This window comes from Lathyrus oleraceus, chromosome 5 (genome assembly GCF_024323335.1).
Source record: "Lathyrus oleraceus cultivar Zhongwan6 chromosome 5, CAAS_Psat_ZW6_1.0, whole genome shotgun sequence".
NCBI classification, from domain to species: Eukaryota; Viridiplantae; Streptophyta; class Magnoliopsida; order Fabales; family Fabaceae; genus Lathyrus; species Lathyrus oleraceus.
The window spans coordinates 53538196-53559679 of NC_066583.1; the positions used below are offsets into that span (position 1 = coordinate 53538196).

A 21484-nucleotide genomic window follows, 5' to 3' on the forward strand; every position below is an offset into this window, starting at 1 on the left:
CTCCTACAATTCATATTTGAAAAAGAATTCAAGTTGAAAACTAAATATTAAAATAATTTTTAATTAATATGATTGAAAAGCATACATTATAAACTTTATTTTTTCTCTCTTTTCTACTAGAAATGTTTTTTTTTTAATTTTAATAAAATCACTATTGTATTTTTAACATGGAAAAATAATTCTTAAACAAATAATTATTGAAATTTTTTACAGAAAGGAATAATAAAATACATTAAGAATTCAATAGAGAGAATGCATCAAAAACAAAAGTAGAAAAGCAAGAAGAAATAAAAGTGAATGCAACTCAAAAAAAGGTAAAAGACTCACCTAACTCTTTCCCTCCATCAATGTTTGGTAAGATATATGTACCTGATACTCTTTTAAATACACTATTGAACAGGTTTTTCAGAACTGATCCATTAAAAAATATCAATACATTTCTGAAAGAAAAAAAAAAGTGATATTTGTACAACTAGTACATTAATATATTTTTTCAGAAGAAAAAAAAAGGTTCACATATGTAGTTAGATTGCCACTAAAAAAGTGCATATTAGCCTGAATTCATCCATAAACTGCTTTCAAAATTAATCACTACTACTATGATTTGTTTTCCTCACTGAAATATTTGTGTCAGCTAAGGTAATAATAATGCAACAAACGTAAGCAATATGAAACACAAAGTGATCCCTAGCTAGGTAGACAGACACCTATGTGATGTTATCCCTTCGATGCTTTATAAATCTTCCTGATGCAAAAATCTTAATCTTGTAGCATACGAAAACTAAACTCTCTGACACACTTCTTCTTCACTTCTCATTTTTTTCACTCAACAAAAATAACAATATAAATAAATAAAAGAAAACATGTGGAACTAACTAGCATAAGTACTTATCAAAATAAGCCATAAATTAATATTTACTACATATAAAGTTGCCAAATATTTACCATATACAAGGTGTGGTGTGAGGCAAAATAATAAAAGACAGAAAATATTAGTTAATAATAATATATATATACTATAGTTGCTACTAGCTTGAAGTATTTAATAATTTAAAAATAAATAAAAATGGGTGATGTGTTCCTTTTTTTGAGTCAACTAAGGGTTGAAAAAGTTGTCCCCACATTTGCACTTCCAGCTTATAGGTTTGTAGTTTGAAAGACCATCCCCTCTTGATGAATAAGCTGCTGAATAATAATGGCTTCTATGGTTTTGAACTTTTGATGGTACAATAGGTACTTGAACTGCTTCACATTCCACACAACTTTTGCATCTTTTTTCACACTTTGGAGGTTTTGATCCTATTTGAACTTTTTCTACTATTACTGATTCATGTTCTTCCACACCATTCTGCACATTTAGTAGTAATAACTCACTTTAAAAATTAAAAAAAACAACATATTAAGATAGTTTCAATAGAAGAATATTGTAGTACCTTTGCAACTTCATTGAGATTGGAAATTGTTCTTCCTGCATGAATACATGGTTAAGAACAAGAATGTTGAATAAATAAAACATGATATTGATATTGAAGGAGGGTGAGAAGCTAGTTAGTTAGTTACCTTGAGCCATGAAAATGGAAGGAGTGAAGAAAGAAGATGAAGCAAAGAGAATGAGGCAAATGAAGATGATTCTTTGGCTATATTTGTGGGAACTGTGGAGACTCATTTTACTAGTTATGCTCATTTTCTCAGGTATGTGTGTAAAGTAAAGAAGCAGAAGAAGCAGAAGAAAGGAGCAGTTAATATATGGTTTTGAGTGTAAATAAATATATATATTGAAGAAAAGTTGATGGGAGAGAAATAAATGAGATATGGTAGAAATGAAACAGTATAGCACGTACGTGTGTGTGGGAGAGGATAGAAAGAGAGAGAAGAGGAGAGGATATGTGGCAGCAGAGAAGGCAGTGAGACTGAAATTCTGAAAAAGGTGTCCTAAAATGGGGTCAGATATTGAATGCCACCCCTCTATAATACATTGTTCATGTCATATTCACCACTGCAGTGCACGTCCTAACCTGTCATACAACTAATTCATTTCAAATATCTAATACTAGTATTAAAATTTACATATACTTCAATCTAATATGTATATTGCTATTATTAAAAGATATATATCGGATAATATAATCTGAATATCTGTTTATAAGTAAGGACAGTCTTTTTTTTGACCGATTTTATAGAATTGACTTTAGGGACATGAGTCGGTAAATTCGAACTCTTTAGTCCTTAGGCAATGTGGCAATCCTCCTTTAGAAATTTTTACTTTTACCTCATTCTCTATTATTTTCCCATCAATTGAAAAGGCAGGACTACAAAAAGGGTTGATGTTTGAGAGAAAGAAAGGGCATAACAAAACCAAGGACCTCAGTAAGACATACAGCTAGGCAGTGTCTCGTTTATTGAGCCTGAGAAACAACAAGTTGCATCATATGGGGACAAAACATAAACCAAGATGGGCATATTGCAAATACTAACAAAAGACAAGAGAAAAACCAAAGAAACTTTATGACGACTTCATTGGTTAATTAGTAACTCATTTTTCTTTGTGTGTGTATATCCTTCTTCATCGGGGGAAAAACATTGCTCATCACACACTTATTTGAACACGCAAAGTATGTCTTATTTTCCCAAGTAACTCACGGGAATTGTTGGAATATACAACATAAACAACAATGGTTTTTGTTACTCTCTTTGAGAGTTTAAATGAAACTTATAGTACATGTGGTAACTCAAGCAAAGAGTTATTCTTTTAACCATGCTTGAAATGTCTAATGGTACTTCAAAGTTAAAAATGTCTCAATTGGGAGAGACATTTCACTCACTAAATATATTATTATATGAAGATAATTATTAGAATAATTGCTCGTCTTTTTTCATATGATCGAATATATATATATATATATATATATATATATATATATATATATATATATATATATATATATATATATATATATATATATATATATATATATTTTTTTTTTTTGGACCAGTAAAAAATTCAAATTTTCAAGATCCCAATTCATCTCAAATCAATTCTATTTGACCTAAAATATAAAATTAATTTACATGCTAAGAGTAAAGTATAATTTCAGACATCCACCTTTTCGTTATTCTCATTCTTGAATCTGAAACTGATTTGGACATTAAAGTGTTAACCATGCAGATCCCCCTTATAGCACCGTTAAGGAGATCAGAGTCAGCGTTCAAGATCATCAGTTCATCAATTGCATTCATTTCTAGTTCTCGAGCAGAATATATGTACAGTGTGTGGGATTCAACTTCTAATTCCTTCAATTTCCACGATTTCAAATCTAATCTCTAATTTACCAATTCATAACCTTTGAATCAAGAGCAAATTGACTTTCGATTTCCACACTTTATGCTAATTCACAATTGTTTTTCAACTTTCTCAGATCTCATAACCGAGAAGCACTTAGAAGAGAACATGAAAACATGTCGCAATCAATTCAATCAATCAGCGTTTCCACTCCAATTCCTTGGAATCCAAATCTTTGAATCTCTCAAGAACTTCGCAAAATAGTAGAAGGAAGAATCTCAAATCCAGATCTATGGTTATGTTGGGGTCTAAAGGTGATTTCTATAAGGGTCAGACCGGAGATTCGCTCTACGTCTTACAAACTAACCTTGCATGTACCTCTCATCACCAGCGGAGTACTTACCGTGGCGACACCATAAGATATGACAAGTTAATAGTTAATGATACCTATATACCACGAGTTCATAGTTAACATCGGGCGCAATTCCAATACTGGGGTGCCTCCCAAAGGAAGCAAAAGATTTCACTTGATGCACCAAGATCTCCTCAAGCCAAATCAAAGAGCAGATTTTCACTAAACTGACCCAGAAAAAAGGACCTTGAACTCCAGTTGCATGGAGATCGGTCGATGGAAGACTCTGATCCCCAATCAACATCTTCGTTCTAAAGGGATGATTGGACGAGAATAACATTTCTCACTCCTTCTAAGAAGGTCGGGGGGAAGGCCTATCATAGAATTCCACCAACGGACGACATTTGTCGGGTCTATGGAAAGCTGATCATCAGACTGGGTCGTCCATGGACATGTCGTCAGTCACCTTTAGATAGATATCCACTATGGAGTAGGAAGATGTTGAAAGGTCTCGGCCCCAATGATCAAGAAACACTTCACTAAAACATTAATTTGACGAGTCTAAAGATTCAACGACGACCCTCAAGCTACATCTCTGGAAAAGTTGACCATCCGACTATATATCGACCGACAAATACAAAATGGGGTACATGAATGGCCTATACATCAAGAAAGAGACAACAAAGATCAAAAGTATGATTGTGTATCTGATACATATTTAACATATTTTTGCGATTCTGACACGAATGAAATACATTTCATGCCTGATTATGTATCTGATATAGACTTAACACATTTTTTTCCATTCTGATGCGACTTAAGAGCATTACTTGCATCAATGTGTATCTAATACAGACTTAATGAATTTATGTGATTCTGACACGGCTTAAACACAATCTATATCAGGTTGTGTATCTGATACAGACTAAATGCATTGATGCGATTCTGATACAGCTCAAAAACACACCTCATGTGACTCCTCATCCTAGGCAAGATAAACACATTTTTGCATGGATGATACCCCCTTATGATATAGATAATCCAAGGGATTATGTGGTGGAGCCTGGAGACGTCCACCTCGATCCGAGCCAAACCTCGGGGGAAGGGACGAGGATCCTACCCTTGACCGGGGAACGGTCCTCTATGACGCAAAGCACCTTACAAAGTAGGATCATTTAAAAATGATTTCTCCGATCCCAGACCTCGCCCCAGGGAATGCAACCAAACCGGCAAACACGGTGTACAAACCAATATACTACTACATCAATCGCTAAATACAACAAGCAAGTATAGCATCCAAAAATGGTAGCTAACATCGTTTAATACACTAAGTCGCGAGTAAAAAAAAAAGTAAATTCCTGAGGTATGATTGCCACGTCAATACAACGAGATGAATTATTTCCTTTGTAAAGCAAGCAATTATGGTTATCACGCCCAAAACAGATATCCCGTCATAATTGATTTATGTTGGTGATCCGACTTAAACATACAAAATTTTCAAGGTAAAAGACAATGATAATGTTGGTGAGCCATGGAGTTACAACTGATTTATGTTGGTGAGCCATGGAGTTACAACAATTCGTAAACAACGACAATGATAAAGGAAGATAAACGCAAAGCTCTAAAGTGAATAACACTCGAATCAACAAGGTAAAATAGTTCAATTAAACATTAAATATTAATACACCCGAGGTACAAAAATCCTGGGAAGCATTTCATGAAATAAGATAATACAAAGAAAAAGAAAATCAAGTTGAAGCGTCGGTAGCCAAGAAACCGGAACCATCTTCCAGAGTCACACAGAGAGTAGATTGAAACGGATCCAGCATCTCGGCTAAAATTATAGCATCCAGACAAAACATCCTCGCTTGTTCCACAATTCACCCACATACTTCAATGACGTTCTACATAGTCCGCTGAAGAGAGTCACGAAGTGCCCACTTCATACCTAGCGCCTCGTCTTTGAGAGCTTTCAAGGCATCAACATGGGGATTGGTTCCCTCAAGAATTGTTTTTCGATGCTCCTCCACCTGGAGAGTCTTCTCCTCAACATAATTTTAAGCAACATGATATTGTTTCTCTACATCCTTGAGAGAATCTTCCAACTTAGTCACACGAGCGATCAGATCATAAGGAGAACCATGTATTTCCACTATCACTTGTAAAGAGTAAGCGACTTTAACCTTCTCCTTTAGTGAAACAACCTCCTTCTGAAGAGTAATGCACCTCATCTCCATATACTGAGCATTTCATTTCCATGTATCCCTTTCCTTGGAGGGATTACCCGAGGCCAAGACATCTCCCCGTTCAGCATAGAAAAGTGAGAAGATAAAAGCAGCTTTGAACATGTTCTAGGAAAGCTCAGAAGCCAGTTCCATCTTATTCCCTTAAGGGAGATTCTAAACCAAGGATAAATCTTCGAAACATTAGTGGCCGCCTTATAAGTAGTTTGAGCAAGCCAGAAAGAAAATACATATAACATCCGCATGAAGGGAGTCACCTCCCCAGAAGTACCACCCCTAGCAACGTGAGTACGTATTGGAGAACCCTCGTCCCAAAGGGATTTTTGTTCCTCATCTCAGGCCTTCTTTGTCAAAATTGGAGACGTGATTAATTCTTCCACTTTTAAAGTAGCTGCAGCATCCACAAGTTGATCGACCTCAAGAACAGAAGTAGAAGGCAGAGGAAGAAGTCCTAGTATTCACCACGACTTGGACATTGAGCTTCGAATTGCTTCAACATGCTTACTTTTTCCATGCTATCTGCAAAACACAAACAAGCATGTCAAAAAAAGCATGAGGCCTCCACTCTCACCAAGTATTTTTTTCCTCTCCTCTTGGAAAACTGCACTCAAAACAGCATGAATTTCCATCTGCCTTTTTCTCACCTCGGTAGGGGGAACCTTTGTCAGGTTTGAACCCTTCCTCATAACCAAGGCCTTGATAAAAGTAAGGAGTATCTGAAGGGAGATGATAGAAAATGAGATGGGTCGTGAGATTCAAGGGATTTACTAGTAAAAAAATACCCTAATAAGTTGGCCAAGTCCAAAGTAAAAGGGTGGAACAAAAGGTTAACTGGATGAAAGTAAATAAGCCCCTGATTACGAAAGTTATCTGGGGAAGTGTGCCTTAGATGGAAAAGATAAAAAATACTAAGAGAGGGCTTCCATAATTCGCAGCCCACACAATTGGAACCCCCATATGTATGCCCATGACCCCGAATGGAGTTGGGAAGGAGAAACTTTTAAACACTTCAGGGCGACTACCTTAAATTCAGAAAAAGGAAGTCGAAGTCCTATTCTTGTAATAAACACTCAAAAAATGGGACCACACAGTCATCAAAAAAAACTACATATCATATTTTTCCCTAACACTGGAAGAGTTAATCACTCCAAAGGATTTCCAACCATAATGTCGACCGATTTTATAGCAACCTCAGTGCTCAGTGCCAATGAAGTACCTAGTATTCTTGAGTCCACCCAATCATACTCAACCGCACATGTCGGGGCTCAGAGATCTAAATGAGATTTCACTTCAGTGTCACTAGACTAGAAATTATCATTCTTTAAACGAAGTTGAATGTAGTCTTTAGCTTGGTTTCTCATCTGTCAATTGACTTTTATCTCTTCCTCAGATAAGATGTGAGGGGCATAGGGACATCACAACGAGTTACCTCTCTGCCTACATTTGATAATAAAGCTTAATAAAGCTTCTAATTAGTCGGACGAAGAAGTTTCTTCCTCATATACCCTTTCTGAGTCAGAATCGTCAAACAAGGATATTACTTCTAGTTCTAGGTGATTGTTATTATGAGGAGGGAGATGAGAATATAGGGATGTCCCCATTATAGAGACAATTGCAGTTTCAACTTCAGAATCACTTACTAAGTCGGTTGAATTATCGCTCATCCTAACTAGAAAAACAATAAAGGTTAAAGATAAAGTCGGAGTTAGAACGATACCTGGCTATGTGGAATTAATGAAGCATGAGAAACAAAAGAAAGGCAAAGGATTTAAGACATCACTAAAACCACTTCTACTGATACTCTCAAGGAAGAGGGAACGAATGTGTTTTCTAATAAAGTAATTGCAAGCTTGAATGTCAAGGGTTGCAAAAACTTCCAAATACTCAATTCACCATATTTATAAGCAAGGCAGGTGAAAAGATCTGACCAACTATAGAGAGAAATCACAAAGATTAACGACTATATTTTCAGTCATGGATACATGCCAACTCAAGTATACTTAAGTACTCTATAAATTATGTCTACCCTAGTTGTTCACATCATTGCACGTGTCTGAAAAGGGCGACGAAGCGTTTCAATGGTGGAACCACATTAAATGTGTCTATTCCTCATTAATTTTTAAAACTTATCCCAGGTGTTTCAGTTTCATTTCACATCGGATCAAGTTATGGAGGTAGGCTAGTGTCACTTAAGGCTTCTTCTAGCTCCGTCAATGCCCGTAAAATCCTTGGGGGCAGCTGTTCTGGAACGGCCAAATGCCCAATCCATCTCAAATACACTTCACTTAACGTAAAGTATAAAATCAGTTCACACGCTAAAAGAAAGGTACAATCTTTGATCTCCACTTTTTCACTATAGTCATCTTGAACCTTGAACTGACTTGGGGGTTAGAGTGATAACCATACAGTTCCTCCCCGCACAACCATAAAGAAGATCAGATCCACCATTCAAGATTAGTAGTTCATAAATTGTATCTATTTCTAGTTCCCTAACTATATATATATATATATATATATATATATATATATATATATATATATATATATATATATATATATATATATATATATATATATATATATATATATATATATATTTCTCAAAATTAATAGTCATTCAATTCACATAAATATATTATTAAAAATAAAATATACTAAAAATGCTACAAATGATATTTTATATTATAATACATTCCCGTAGTCAAAATTGAGGGTTATTGAAGGTTGTGACTAAGTCATCAAACCACCGCAGTTGAAGACCCTTTGTAAAAATGTCAAATATTTGATAGCGTAAAGATACATGTATGAGTGCACATTTTCGTTAGATGTATTTTGTATGATGTCAAAACTAGGATACTTTGCGTTTATGTATATTTGATGGTATCCTATGAGTCTTAATGTGCATCTTAGCATTAGGAAGCATAAAAAAATTTTGAAATGAGTTAGAAAAAGTTTCATGCATTAAAAACTATTTTTTAGTGAAAAAACAGTCTACATGTCGACATATAGAAGAAGAAAAATTCTATGAGTCGACACATATGAGTTACAGGTCGGCACATGTAAGTCATTTTTAAAGCCTATAACTTATGTTTGATGTGTCGCCTCTACAGGTTGACACATGACCTATACAGGTCGACATATGCATCAAACAGGTCGACACATACAACGTATTTTTTCAAAAATTCATGACTTTTTCAAATCTTTTGCTTTCCTTTTACCTCTAACTGGCATACATATATATACTTCATGCATGCATCATTTCTAGTGAGGTTCTAGAGTACACCTACACGAAACCGGGATTTCAAAGAGTTCTCATCATCTTCAACCCACATTCTATGCATACACACAAATAAACTACACATAATCATTCTTTGTTTGGGTATCATCTAGAATCAGTGTTGTTAACGTCCAATTTAGGTTTTTGAATTATAAATTGGGTTGAGATCTTTGAGGGTTTCAAATAAGAAAACCAACCTGGGGTTTTTCCTTCAAGATCAATTAGGGATTTGAAGGTTTTGGACAAGATTACACAATTTGGATCTGATCGAGTGAAGGCTTTGAAGAATAGGATTTCTTGCAAAGGAGTAGCATGAGACGGTGAATCATATTGGTAAATCTTTTGTTATAATAATTCTAAATTTGGATTTGACCGAGTGAAGGCTTTGAAGAACGAAAGGTTCTTGTAAAGGAGTAGCGTGAGACCGTGAATCAAACTGGCTTTGTTGGGTTACTTGATCAAGCTCAGATCAAGGGAAGAAAAAAATGTTAGAATGAACATCAAACGTAGAGTTTGTAGGGTTGGATTTGCTATATTTATCTTGTATACTACTTTTATAATGTAAGGTTAATTTCATTATCTCAATTCGAGTTTTAATTGAGGGCAAACATACCTTTAGCGAGGCCGATTGAGGAACTGCCTAAGCAAATCCTTGTGTACTCTCTCTCCCTCTCTCTCTCTCTCTCTCTCTCTCTCTCTCTCTATATATATATATATATATATATATATATATATATATATATATATATATATATGTTTCATTTGTAAATTATTGAATTCATCGATTGTGCAAACAATACGTTTGGTTAATCCTTTTGAAAATCATTTGAACAATCTTTTTTTGAGTTGATCACAATCCATTAGATTGTGGTTGGATTTGAAGATCAACAAAACCATACAAAATTCTAAACGAAATCAATTGCACACAAGGTGTTCGATAATTTGTCTTAATAGTTTTTTTGTGTATTTTATCATTGGGAATAAACTCTACTTTTAGCATAGAATTCAATTGGTTATGGTTGAAAATAGTTTGATAAAGTTTGTGTTCATTATCATATTTTGGTTGTAATTACGCATATCCGAGCTTTTCGATAGCGGTTCGGTTAGATAGTTCGATTCGGGTCACTTCCGCTGTGCCATAAAAGTTTTCAAAATAATTTTTGTTAAATTTTTAACTTGGGATCTATTCACCCCCCTTTAGATTGTTGTCTATCGTCTAACAAGTGGTATCATGAGCTCCGGTTAATTCCGCACTTCAATATTCACTTATTAGAAAATGTCTACCGAATTTAAAGGGGCGTACAATAGAGCGTATATTTTTACCGAAGAAAATTATGGCTATTGGGAAGCTTATATGTGTATCCATATCAACTCGGTTGATAAGGGTGTATGGGACATCATCATCAATGGTCCTAATTAAATTATAATGACCAATGGTGAAAGTGCATCGTACCAAAATCGGAAGATCAATGGAATGATAATGATAAGAAATTGTGGTCACATGATTGGAAGGCACAAAATATTCTCATATATGCACTCGATGTTGATGAATATTATCGTGTTTCCCATTGTGAAACCGCCAAAGCTATGTGGGACACATTAAAAGTTTCCCATGAGGGAACTAATGAAGTCAAACAAGCTAAGATCAATACCTTAAATCAAGAGTTTGAACTATTTCGCATGAAGCATGATGAAACCATTGCCGACATACATAAGAGGTTCACACATCTTATAAATCGGTCGAATGCTCTAGGTAAGCCTATTTTTAATGATATTACTACTAATAAATTTTTTAGGTGTCTTAATAGGGAATGGCAACCTAAGGTCACCACCATCAAAGAAGCGAATGATCTTAAAACACTTGATCTCGCAAGTTTATTTGGCAAGCTAGAAGAACATGATCAATAACTCACTTGCTTGGAAAAACATGAGAAAAAGCTTGAGAAGAAGATAGAGAAGGAGAAAGGAAAGGATAAAGAGGTAGAAAATAAGTATATTACTCTAAAGACTTCAAGTTTAAGGTCCTTAACCAATGAGCAAAGTGATTGTGAAATAAGTGATGATGAGAATTCTGATGATGGAGAAATGGGGTTGTTCGTCAAAAGGTACAATAGGTACATAACAAAAAATTGAGTCAAGCACTCCGACAAGAACCTAATCAACTTTAGAAGGCTATAAAACTCCTCAAAGGAAGATGAGAATAAAAAGGGTAAACATATAAGTTCTTGCTACAATTTTGAAAAGTCGGACATTATAGGCTAAATTATCAATTGATCAAGAAAGATAAAGAGAAATACCATCACAAGAAATCTAGTAAGTCTAGAAGAGCCTATATTCCTTGGGAGAGTGAAAGTGAATCCTCAAGTGATGAAAGCTCAAGTTCAAGTGACGAATTCGCCAAACTTTGCTTCATGACCAACAAAAAGAAGAAGAAGAATGCAAGTCTTTCTAAGCTTGAATCTACTAATGAATTATATTATTCCAAGTTACAAAAGGCTTTTTACAATCTACATAGAGAAGTCATAGATGCTTTTAAAAAGTTAGCTTCAAACAAAAGAATCTTTTCACATTTAGAAGCTAAAATTTTAGAAACCGAAAATAATATGGAAACTCTTAAGCAATCTATGGTAGATATTCAAAAAGATAAGAATGTGGATGAAGAACATTCATGTTTCGGTTGTGGAACTTGTAACATTTGACAAAAAGAGGTAAATACTATTAAAGCTAAACTGGAAAAGGCATTATAACCAAAGGTTACATTTGCTATTGATCCATCAAAGTTTAAATTATCTTTGAACCCTTCATATAAAAAGTATAAATATGTTCAAAAGGATTCAAATATAAAAATTGTAGCTCATCATAACTTATCTTGTCACTACTGTTGCAAGAAAAGACACACTATTGAAAAAATGCAAGTTTAGGAGACTCTTTGTTCCTAAAGGTGTTTTTCAATGGTTTCCCAAATTCAACCTTGATTTCACTCACCCTTAAGAACCCAATGAAGATTGTATACTGTAAGTCCCCAAATTTTACCCTAAGATCCCTCTTGATATCTCATCATTTGCATTGGCTTTGGGATCACACATTGGCATCCTCCTTACCCCCCATTCATTGGGTTTTCATTGAGAGAGATCACCAAGCACTTTTGGTTGTATCATTCTTTATTTTATTTTGTTTACTAACCAAAATACAAAAAATATGTCTATGTGTAGCTTTGTTTCTTTTGTAGGTAGTGTGTGCATCCACCTGTGCCTCATCAAGCTCATATCTAGGGTTTGAGACCCTTAATACAAGAGATCAATCAAGTAAAGGTTGAAAATGGTTCTAATAATCAGATATGGATCCCAATATTCTTTATTTGTCATTTTTATTAAGAGTTCATCAAGAATTTGAAGCTTGTTTGCCTTGAAAGCCCTAATTCATCTGGGTATCTTGTGTGACTTCCTCAACAAGTTTCTTCATCATTTTTTCAAAGATATCAAGGTATAATACATTATACATCATCTCAAGCATATATGATCCTCCATGATCCCCAAATATCATGAGAAATTCAAGTTTGGAAGATGGTCCAAAGAGGTTGACCAAAGAAAGTCAACTAGTCAAAACTGGGGTTCCCTAGACCCTATATCCTACAAATTTTGTCATATGAAAATGATTCCAAGTGAAAAGTTACTCTTTATGACATTAAAAACAACTTTCATGTTGGCATCAAGATCTAATTTTTCTTGGAAAGTCATTTTTTATGGTGAAAGATTATAGGTCATTTTGTCTGTGCCCTAGTTTGGAGGTCAACTTCCAAGAACCATAACTTGCTCATTTTTTATGATATGAAGTCCATCCAGGTCTCTTGATAAATTTCAAGATGTATTCTCCAACTTTTATTATTTAAGAAATGTCAAATTCTACTTTCAAGGGCATGTTCCAACAGGAAACATTATAGGTCATTTGGGTCATTGCCATTGAATAAGCAATTTTCCTCAACTTCTAGAATCCATAACTCCCTCATGAAAACTCCATATGGTGTCAAATTTATGACCAAATTTAAGAGGAATTAAATATATACAACTCTTATGAAGGAACCATTTTTATTTAAAGCTCCTAGCAAAAGTTATTCAAGGTGGAAGAAGTGGTCATTTGACTTTGTACTTAGAAAATTTTCAACCATGTTTGATTTCTCCAATGTCCACATTAAAATTCATTATGATACAAGCTTTAAATGGAAAATTCTTAAACATCAAAGTTGTTCCCCTTGATATCATCTTTCCAAATCATCCAAGATCACTACATTTGGACAAGAATTTAGGGACTTGCGCATGGATACTTTACATGGCTTGTTTTGGCAACATTTGAATTCAATTTCCATTTAGCTTTGCATGGCTCCATGTTATGACATAAGTAGCATTTGTGCACGAATTGGAGTGGATTACAATGATCGTTTTGGGCCTAGCACATGTCCACGCACCCATGCACTTGAATTTCTCTTTTTGGCTCAAAATTCAAATTGTGTGAATATCACTTTCCATGGCCTATATAATGAACTCATTGGCCTCAAATTAAAAAAGAACCTTGCCCAAGCCTTGCCAAGTAATCTCACAACTCCATTCCATAGAATTCCTTGATGAAATTCTAGTATCAGATATGAGATGTCGAAGGTAATGTCACGACACTAATATCTGAACAACAAGTGAAATATAAACAGGATAAAAACAGAGAAACAATTGAAAAAGCGACACAAGCAATTGTTAACCCAGTTCAGTGCAAACACACCTACGTCTGGGGGCTACCAAGCCAGAAAGGAAATCCACTAAACAAAATTAGTTCAAAGACTCTTAGTAAATAACTTCAAGTTACAGTCTTTTCACCTAATCTCTACCCGTGTGACTTCTATCTAAGAACTCTTAGATATGAGACCCTACTCACTCCCCCTCAATCACAGCATTGATACTATAACAAATACTACACAGAAAGAAGACACACTTCAAGGACACATACTTGATCTTGCTTAAAAGCTTCAATCAAGTAAACAAATACACTCGTACTTCAAAGCTTAGAGTGGAAAATTTACAACTCAAAACTCAGTCCAATTCACACATCAACAAGATGAATGAATGGCTCACAAATCACAAACGTACAATAGGGTAAACCCTAATACTCACTTACTTCGCCATTTGTATTTTCTTCGTGCAATTACACAGGGTTACATGGTCTTTAAATAGAAGCTTTTTGAATGGGCCTGGGCAACATGTAACCTTAATCCTATCTAACGCGTATTCCCTAGGAATTAGTAACAAACCATTCCTCTTTGGGAAACATAATAATTTGGCTTTAATTACTCCTTTAATAACGCATGCAATCTCCACATAAGCACACAAAGACTTGCATGAAAAACGCAATAACAAAAATATAACATTCAGACTGAATGTTCTGTATGCACATGTCTTAACATCGGGTCTGACATCTTGAATACATCCTGCACAACCATATTAAACATCCCGCAGGAAGTTGATATCACACGTCAAGACAACAGGCGTGACATCTTGTGATAACACTAAGTTTTACTAAAATTGATACCAATATATAGAACCAACAAACTCCCCCTTTGGCAAATTTTGGCTAAAACAAACAACAGATCGTACGATCATAAGAAATCAAGCAAAGTATCAGTTCAGCAGCAGAAGTAAACATACACACATTACTAGTAAACACACAAGCGCGTTTGTACTCAGAACACACCATGTTCCCCTTCAGCTAGACCATAACAAGCAGCAACCTGCTTCGCACAGACAGAACACTCAGACAGAGAATCCTCCCCCTGTGCCAAAACCAAAACACACCAGAAAAGTTCTCCAAACATCATCTATAGCTATAGCTATAGCTACTTCTCCCCCTTTTTAGCCAAAAGAGACCAAAGAGACAAAATAAATGTCTATTTAGTCATTAACTGAAATATCAAAAGTTAAAGGGTTACAAAACCAAGTACATAACCAACTGTAAGCAAGCTGAGATACAAACTAACAAAATAGCAAAACAGCAAAACAGAATTGCCAAAAACAAGAAAATCCACCACAGCAAAAAAACCATCACATCAAAAGGGACCAAAGTCAAAGGAGCTACTCAGTAGAGCTTGAGCTTGCAGCTTCATCAGCACCAGAATCAGAATTTCCACTTGTATCATCATGGTTAGCAGACCTCTCACTAGAGGTGTGGGCTCCAGCTTCTTCTTCATGACTGACATTAGCATGATCAATATTTTCACCTTCAGCCTGCTCCAAGCTTGGAATCAAGGCTTCCAACGATTGTTTTCTAGCTGTGGCTATCCTTATCCCTTCACCTAGCTCTTTGCATGTCTCCTTAAGCTCAGCAATAGTTCCAACTTTTGAGGCTGGCCTCTTCATGGCTGATGTCATGACAATATCCTTGACATGACTGCCTTCAAATAGTTTATAGTGCACAGACAGATCAGGTTTTCTTCTACTAGGTAAGTCATTAGAGAACAGAATACCAGGGTGTTGATTCAAGATAATTCCACAGATCATAGAGGGAAAGGCAATTGGCAGCTTAACTGCATTAGTAGATGCATGCTTGATGATTTGTTCAAACATAAATCTACCATAGTCAAATTTCACTTTTGTTCCAACAGCAACAATAAACCTTCCAAGGGTATTAGCAATAGTGGAGATATGGTTGGTAGGGACCCAATTAATAGCTCCTATTTTGTGCAAGATAGCATACTTGACAGTCAACTTCCCAGTAGGAAGATGCTTTTTAACAGGCCAAACATTCATCTGCCTAGCTGTGATCTCCCTACAGACCTGATTGTCTCTAACTTCTAGTTCTCCAACACCCTCATTATCTCTGCCTAGAAAATTATTAATAACAGTAGGAGAAAATGATATACACTTACCCCTCATATACACCTTGCAGAATTCCTTGCTATTCTTATCAGAAATGTCCTCAGGAATGTTAACAATAAATTCCTTCACTAAACCTTCATAGCATTGAGAGAACCCAACAACAGTCTTCAACAGCCCAACAACTTTTATCAGGTCCATGACCTCCTTGACATCAACAACATCTCTTCCCAACTCCCTTTCCACAACCACCCTTCTCTGAATCACAAATTTCCACATTGCAACTCCATCCTCAAGATGGAAGGAGATGTTATCCAAATGAACAACAGGGACTTTACTAGGAGACTTCCTAACAGTGGTTTTCTTCACAGGAGAGATGTCAGGGACATCTTCCTCAACATCCTCTTCAGACTCAGAATCATCTCTGACCTTCCTCTTTTTCACTTCAATCTTGCTCCAAGATTTGGAGGGACCAATACCAACAGTCTTCTTAGCTTTCCTAGCTGACATAAGTTCAGCCACAGATCTTCCTTTGCGAGTCTTCATGCGTTTAGCCACACTTGGCTTTAGGTGATGAAGTAAGCTTTCCTCTTGATCATCAGAGATACCATCCTCTAGATCAATCACAACATTTGCATCATCATGCTTCTTAGAGTGGGAAGCATTGGCAGTTTTTCAGACACGGTTTACCCTAGAGAGCACAACCCTTCAACAACCAAGTCCTTCTTAGAACTGGAGGAATCATCATCCTTACCACTATGTTGTTCAACCTCAGGAGAGGGGTACATTTGAGAAAGGGGAGTAGAAACTCCCTTCATAGAGTGTCCTTCATTAAGGATTCTAGTGACTAGGTTTCTTATAACACGATCAGTGTGGTATATATCTTCCTTAGAATTAGTGGCAGGAGTTGAACCAGAGGGAATACTAGAGGAGTTACCTTGATTGGAGCATGCAGAAGCTGAGGCATCAATGGGTTGGTTAAAATCAATGGCCTCGCAGGGAATAACAGAGAGAGGAACAACATCCAGAATCTCATCATCGGAAATGCCCATGGGAGGAGCACTAACCTTTTGAGTAGACTTAGTATTTTTAGAAGCAGATGTGTCTTGATGTTGTGACATTTTGGAGTTTTTCTGGAAAAAATACAGTTGCCCTAACAGAGGTTTGTGAAGAACGAGCAGGAAGGTGGAAGAGTTGGAGTAGGTAGTGAGGTTATGGGGGTAGCGTGTGAAGATGGAATAGATGGTATTTCCAAAACAAGGTGATGATTTACCATAATGGGGGCGCTTTATTTTAGCCACATAGACACTAATTTGCTTACTTTTTCCATTCCATATTAATTCCTACAAGTCTTCATAAATGCAAATCCCTAATTTTCCTCTCAGGATTTCAAACTGATTTGCATCCAAAGCCTTTGTAAAAATATCAGCTAACTGCATCTCAGTAGCAACATACTCTAAGACTACAATCTTATCCTCCACAAGTTCTCTAATAAAATGGTGACGTATATCAATATGTTTGGTCCTGCTGTGCTGAATAGGATTCTTTGAGATGTTTATGGAACTCAGGTTGTCACAGTACAATGTCATGACATCTTGTGAGACATTGTATTCAGTCAACATTTGTTTTATCCACACCAGCTGAGAACAACTACTTCTAGTTGCTATGTATTCAGCTTCAGCAGTAGACAGAGAAACACAATTTTGCTTCTTACTAAACCATGATATTAAATTGTTCCCTAAGAAGAAGCATCCTCCTGATGTGCTTTTCCTATCATCAGCACTTCCAGCCCAATCAACATCACAATATCCAGACATCACAAATTCATATCCATGAGTGTATAGCATCCCATAGTCATAAGTGCCATTGACATATTTCAGGACCTTTTCACTTGGTTTATATGGCTCACCTTTGGTTCAGCTTGATATCTAGCACATACACCTACATCAAAAGCAATGTCAGGTCTGCTTGCTGTAAGATATAACAGACTCCCTATCATGCTTTTGTAGAGACTTTGATCCACACTGACACCATTTTCATCTTTAGACACTTTCAAATGAGTAGGAGAAGGTGTCCTCTTGTGGCTTGCATTCTCCATGCCAAACTTCTTAACAATATTCTTGGCATATTTACTTTGAGATAGAAAGATAGAATCTTCCATCTGCTTAACTTGCAGGCCAAGAAAATAGGTTAGTTCTCCAAGAAGGCTCATTTCAAATTCAGATTGCATTTGCTCAACAAAATGTTGAACCATTTTACTTGACATCCCACCAAACACAATATCATCCACATAGATATGAGCAACCATGAGCTTTCCTCCTTCATCTTTGACAAATAAAGTCTTATCAATGCCTCCCTTTCTGTATCCATTGTCAATGAGAAACACTGTGAGTCTCTCATACCAAGCTCTAGGAGCTTGTTTAAATCCATAAAGAGCTTTCCTAAACTTATACACATGCTTTGGAAGATTTGGGTCTATGAATCCCTTTGGTTGTTCAACATATACTTCCTCATTCAAGTAGCCATTTAAGAAGGCATTTTTCATATCCATTTGGAACAGTTTAAACTTCAGAATACATGCCACTCCTAGCAATAATCTAATGGACTCCAAGCGAGCTACAAGGGAAAATGTTTCATCAAAGTCAACTCCTTAATTTGAGTGTATCCTTGTGCTACCAATCTTGCTTTATTTATAGTAACCACACCTTTTTCATCAGATTTATTCTTGTAAACCCACTTTGTTCCAATAACATTTATTCCTTCAGGTCTTGGAACCAATTCCCATACTTCATTTCTCTTGAATTGGCCTAACTCTTCCTGCATGGCATTGATCCAAAATTCATCAATTAAGGCTTCTTTAACATTCTTAGGCTCAATCTTGGACACAAAACAGGCATGTGAGATCACTTTCCTTGATCTAGTGGTGACCCCTTTATTTGGGTCTCCTATAATGAGATCTTTAGGATGATCCTTCTGAATTCTGATAGAGGGTCCCTTATTTACTTGATCAGCTTTAGGTTCAGCTTGAGTGGACTCACTCTCACTACTTTTGTCCAGGAGTTCAACTGGGGCATCATTTAGAAATGTTTCAACATCGTCTGTGACATCAGTCTCTTGATTATCAACAACAACATTGATATATTCAATCATAACTTTTGTTCTAGAATTAAAAACTTTAAAGGCTCTGCTGTTTGTTGAGTAGCCCAGAAATATTCCTTCATCACTCTTGGGGTCCATTTTCCTTCTTTGTTCACGATCAACCAGGATATAGCCTTTACTACCAAACACATGGAAGTATTTGACAACAGGTCTTCTTCCCTTCCAGACTTCATATAAAGTGGTTGAGGTCCCTTTTCTCAAGGTTACTCTGTTGTGAACATAACAGGTCGTGTTTATAGCTTCGGCCCAGAAGTGGTAAGGCAACTTCTTAGCATGAATCACAACTCTAGCAGATTCTTGAAGAGTTCTATTTTTCCTTTCCACCACACCATTTTACTGAGGGGTAATGGGAAAATAGAACTCATGACCAATCCCTTCAGATGAATAGAATTCAACAAATTTATTTTTCTCAAATTCTTTCCCATGATCACTTCTGATTCTGATAACATGACTCTCTCTTTCTCTTTGAAGTCTTTGGAAAAGGTCTTTGAACACATCAAACACATCAGATTTTTCCCTTATAAAATTCACCCAGGTATATCTGGAGAAGTCATCCACCACAACATAAACATACCTTTTCCCACAAAAGACTTTCCACCTGCATAGGTCCCATCAAGTCCATGTGGAGAAGTTCCAGCACTTTAGATGTGGTGTCATGTTCGATCTTCTGATGTGACATCTTTGTCTGCTTTCCAATATGACATTCACCACATACTCTTCCTTCTTCAATCTTTAATTTTGGGATTCCTCTGACAGCTTCAACATATATGATCCTCTTCATTCCTTTATGATGCAGATGACCCAATTTTTGATGCTATAGTTTCACTTCTTCTTCTTTAGCTAGAGCACATATTGATGAATAACTAGTTTCTTGAGGAATCCACATATAGTAGTTGTCCTTAGATCTAACTCCTCTCATGATCACCTCATTTTTTGCATTAGTAATCAGGCATTCAGTTTTTGTGAAGTTCACATTTAGACCTTGATCGCATAGTTGACTGATGCTGATCAGGTTTGCAGTCAATCCTTTAACAAGCAGCACATTATCAAGGTTAGGAACTCCAGGGCAGTTCAGCTTTCCAACCCCCTTGATTTCACCCTTTGCTCCATCACCAAAAGTTACATAGCTGGTGACATGAGATTTAAGGTCAACCAACATGTTTTTGCTTCCAGTCATGTGTCTAGAGCATCCACTGTCAAAGTACCAATCTTCTTTGGCTGAGACTCTGAAGGAAGTGTGAGCTATCAAGTTAGTAGCACCAGCCCTAGGAACCCACTGTTTTCTGTCAGCATGGATGTGTTGTTTGGGTTTAGGTTGATGAGTAGGACTAGGATAACCATACAACCTAAAGCAGAATGGTTTTATGTGACCAAATTTCACACAGTAATGACATCTCCATCTTTGGTGTTTTCCTTTATGTTGTCTTTCCTTGTGATGTTGAGACACCTGATGTGACATCTTTGGTTTGCTACCAGTGGGACTATAATCAGGAGAGGATTCATTGAACCCAAGGCCAGTCATGTCTCCTGCCATCTTTCCAGCCTGGAGATTTTTTTCTAAGGTGTCAGATCCATTGTTTAGCATTCTGACATACTTCGTCATCTCATCCAGTTTGGTTAGAAATGGTTAATAAGTGTTCTGTCTTCTTAGAAATGGTTTCTAAGTGTTCTGTCTTCTCAGCCTCTAGTTAGGTTATCAGTTTCTTCTGATTCTCCACTTGTTGACACACTTCTTCACTTCTGAAACACAACTTCCTGTAAGAAGTAGCTAATTCATCATCACTGGAGTCTTCATCAGGATCCCATCTCCCAGTCAAGGCAGTCACAAGATTGACAGATTCTCATTCTGTTTCATTTTCAGAATTATCATCAGACCAAGTAGCAGCAAGACTCTTCTTCTGTTTCTTGAGATAGGTCCAACATTCAACTATAATGTGACCATATCCTTCACATTCATGGCACTGAATTCCTTTGCCCTGTTTGGATTTTTCCTCAGATTTTGTTCTTCTTCCAGCATCATTGGGCCTACTAATGTCAAATGAGTTGTTCTTGACATTAGACTTTGACCTCACATCCATCCTCTTCAGGATTTTGTTGAATTATCTTCCAAGTAACTCTAAATCATTTGCCATACCTTTCATCAGTATCCTGACTACTTTCATCCTTTTTATCTTCAGTGTTTGACACAAAGGCTATGCTTTTGACTTTCTTTTCAGATCCATCACTCATTCCCAACTCGAATGTTTGGAGGGATCCAATTAACTCATCCATTCTCATCTTGCAGATATCTTGAGATTCTTCTATGGCTGCCAATTTCAGGAA

At 36.2% G+C, this 21484-nt stretch overlaps 1 protein-coding gene across 1 annotated transcript; it reads right to left on the reverse strand.

Annotated features, from left to right (window-relative positions):
• Positions 1 to 838: 838 nt before the first annotated feature.
• Positions 839 to 1960, reverse strand: LOC127084203 (EPIDERMAL PATTERNING FACTOR-like protein 2). Its single transcript, XM_051024608.1, has 3 exons — positions 1561 to 1960; positions 1434 to 1468; positions 839 to 1348 (listed from the first exon to the last, which is right to left on the reverse strand). The coding sequence occupies exons 1-3, from the start codon at positions 1682 to 1684 to the stop codon at positions 1097 to 1099; spliced, it is 411 nt and encodes a 136-aa protein (XP_050880565.1). The 5' UTR covers positions 1685 to 1960; the 3' UTR covers positions 839 to 1096.
• Between the last annotated feature and the right edge of the window lie 19524 nt (positions 1961 to 21484).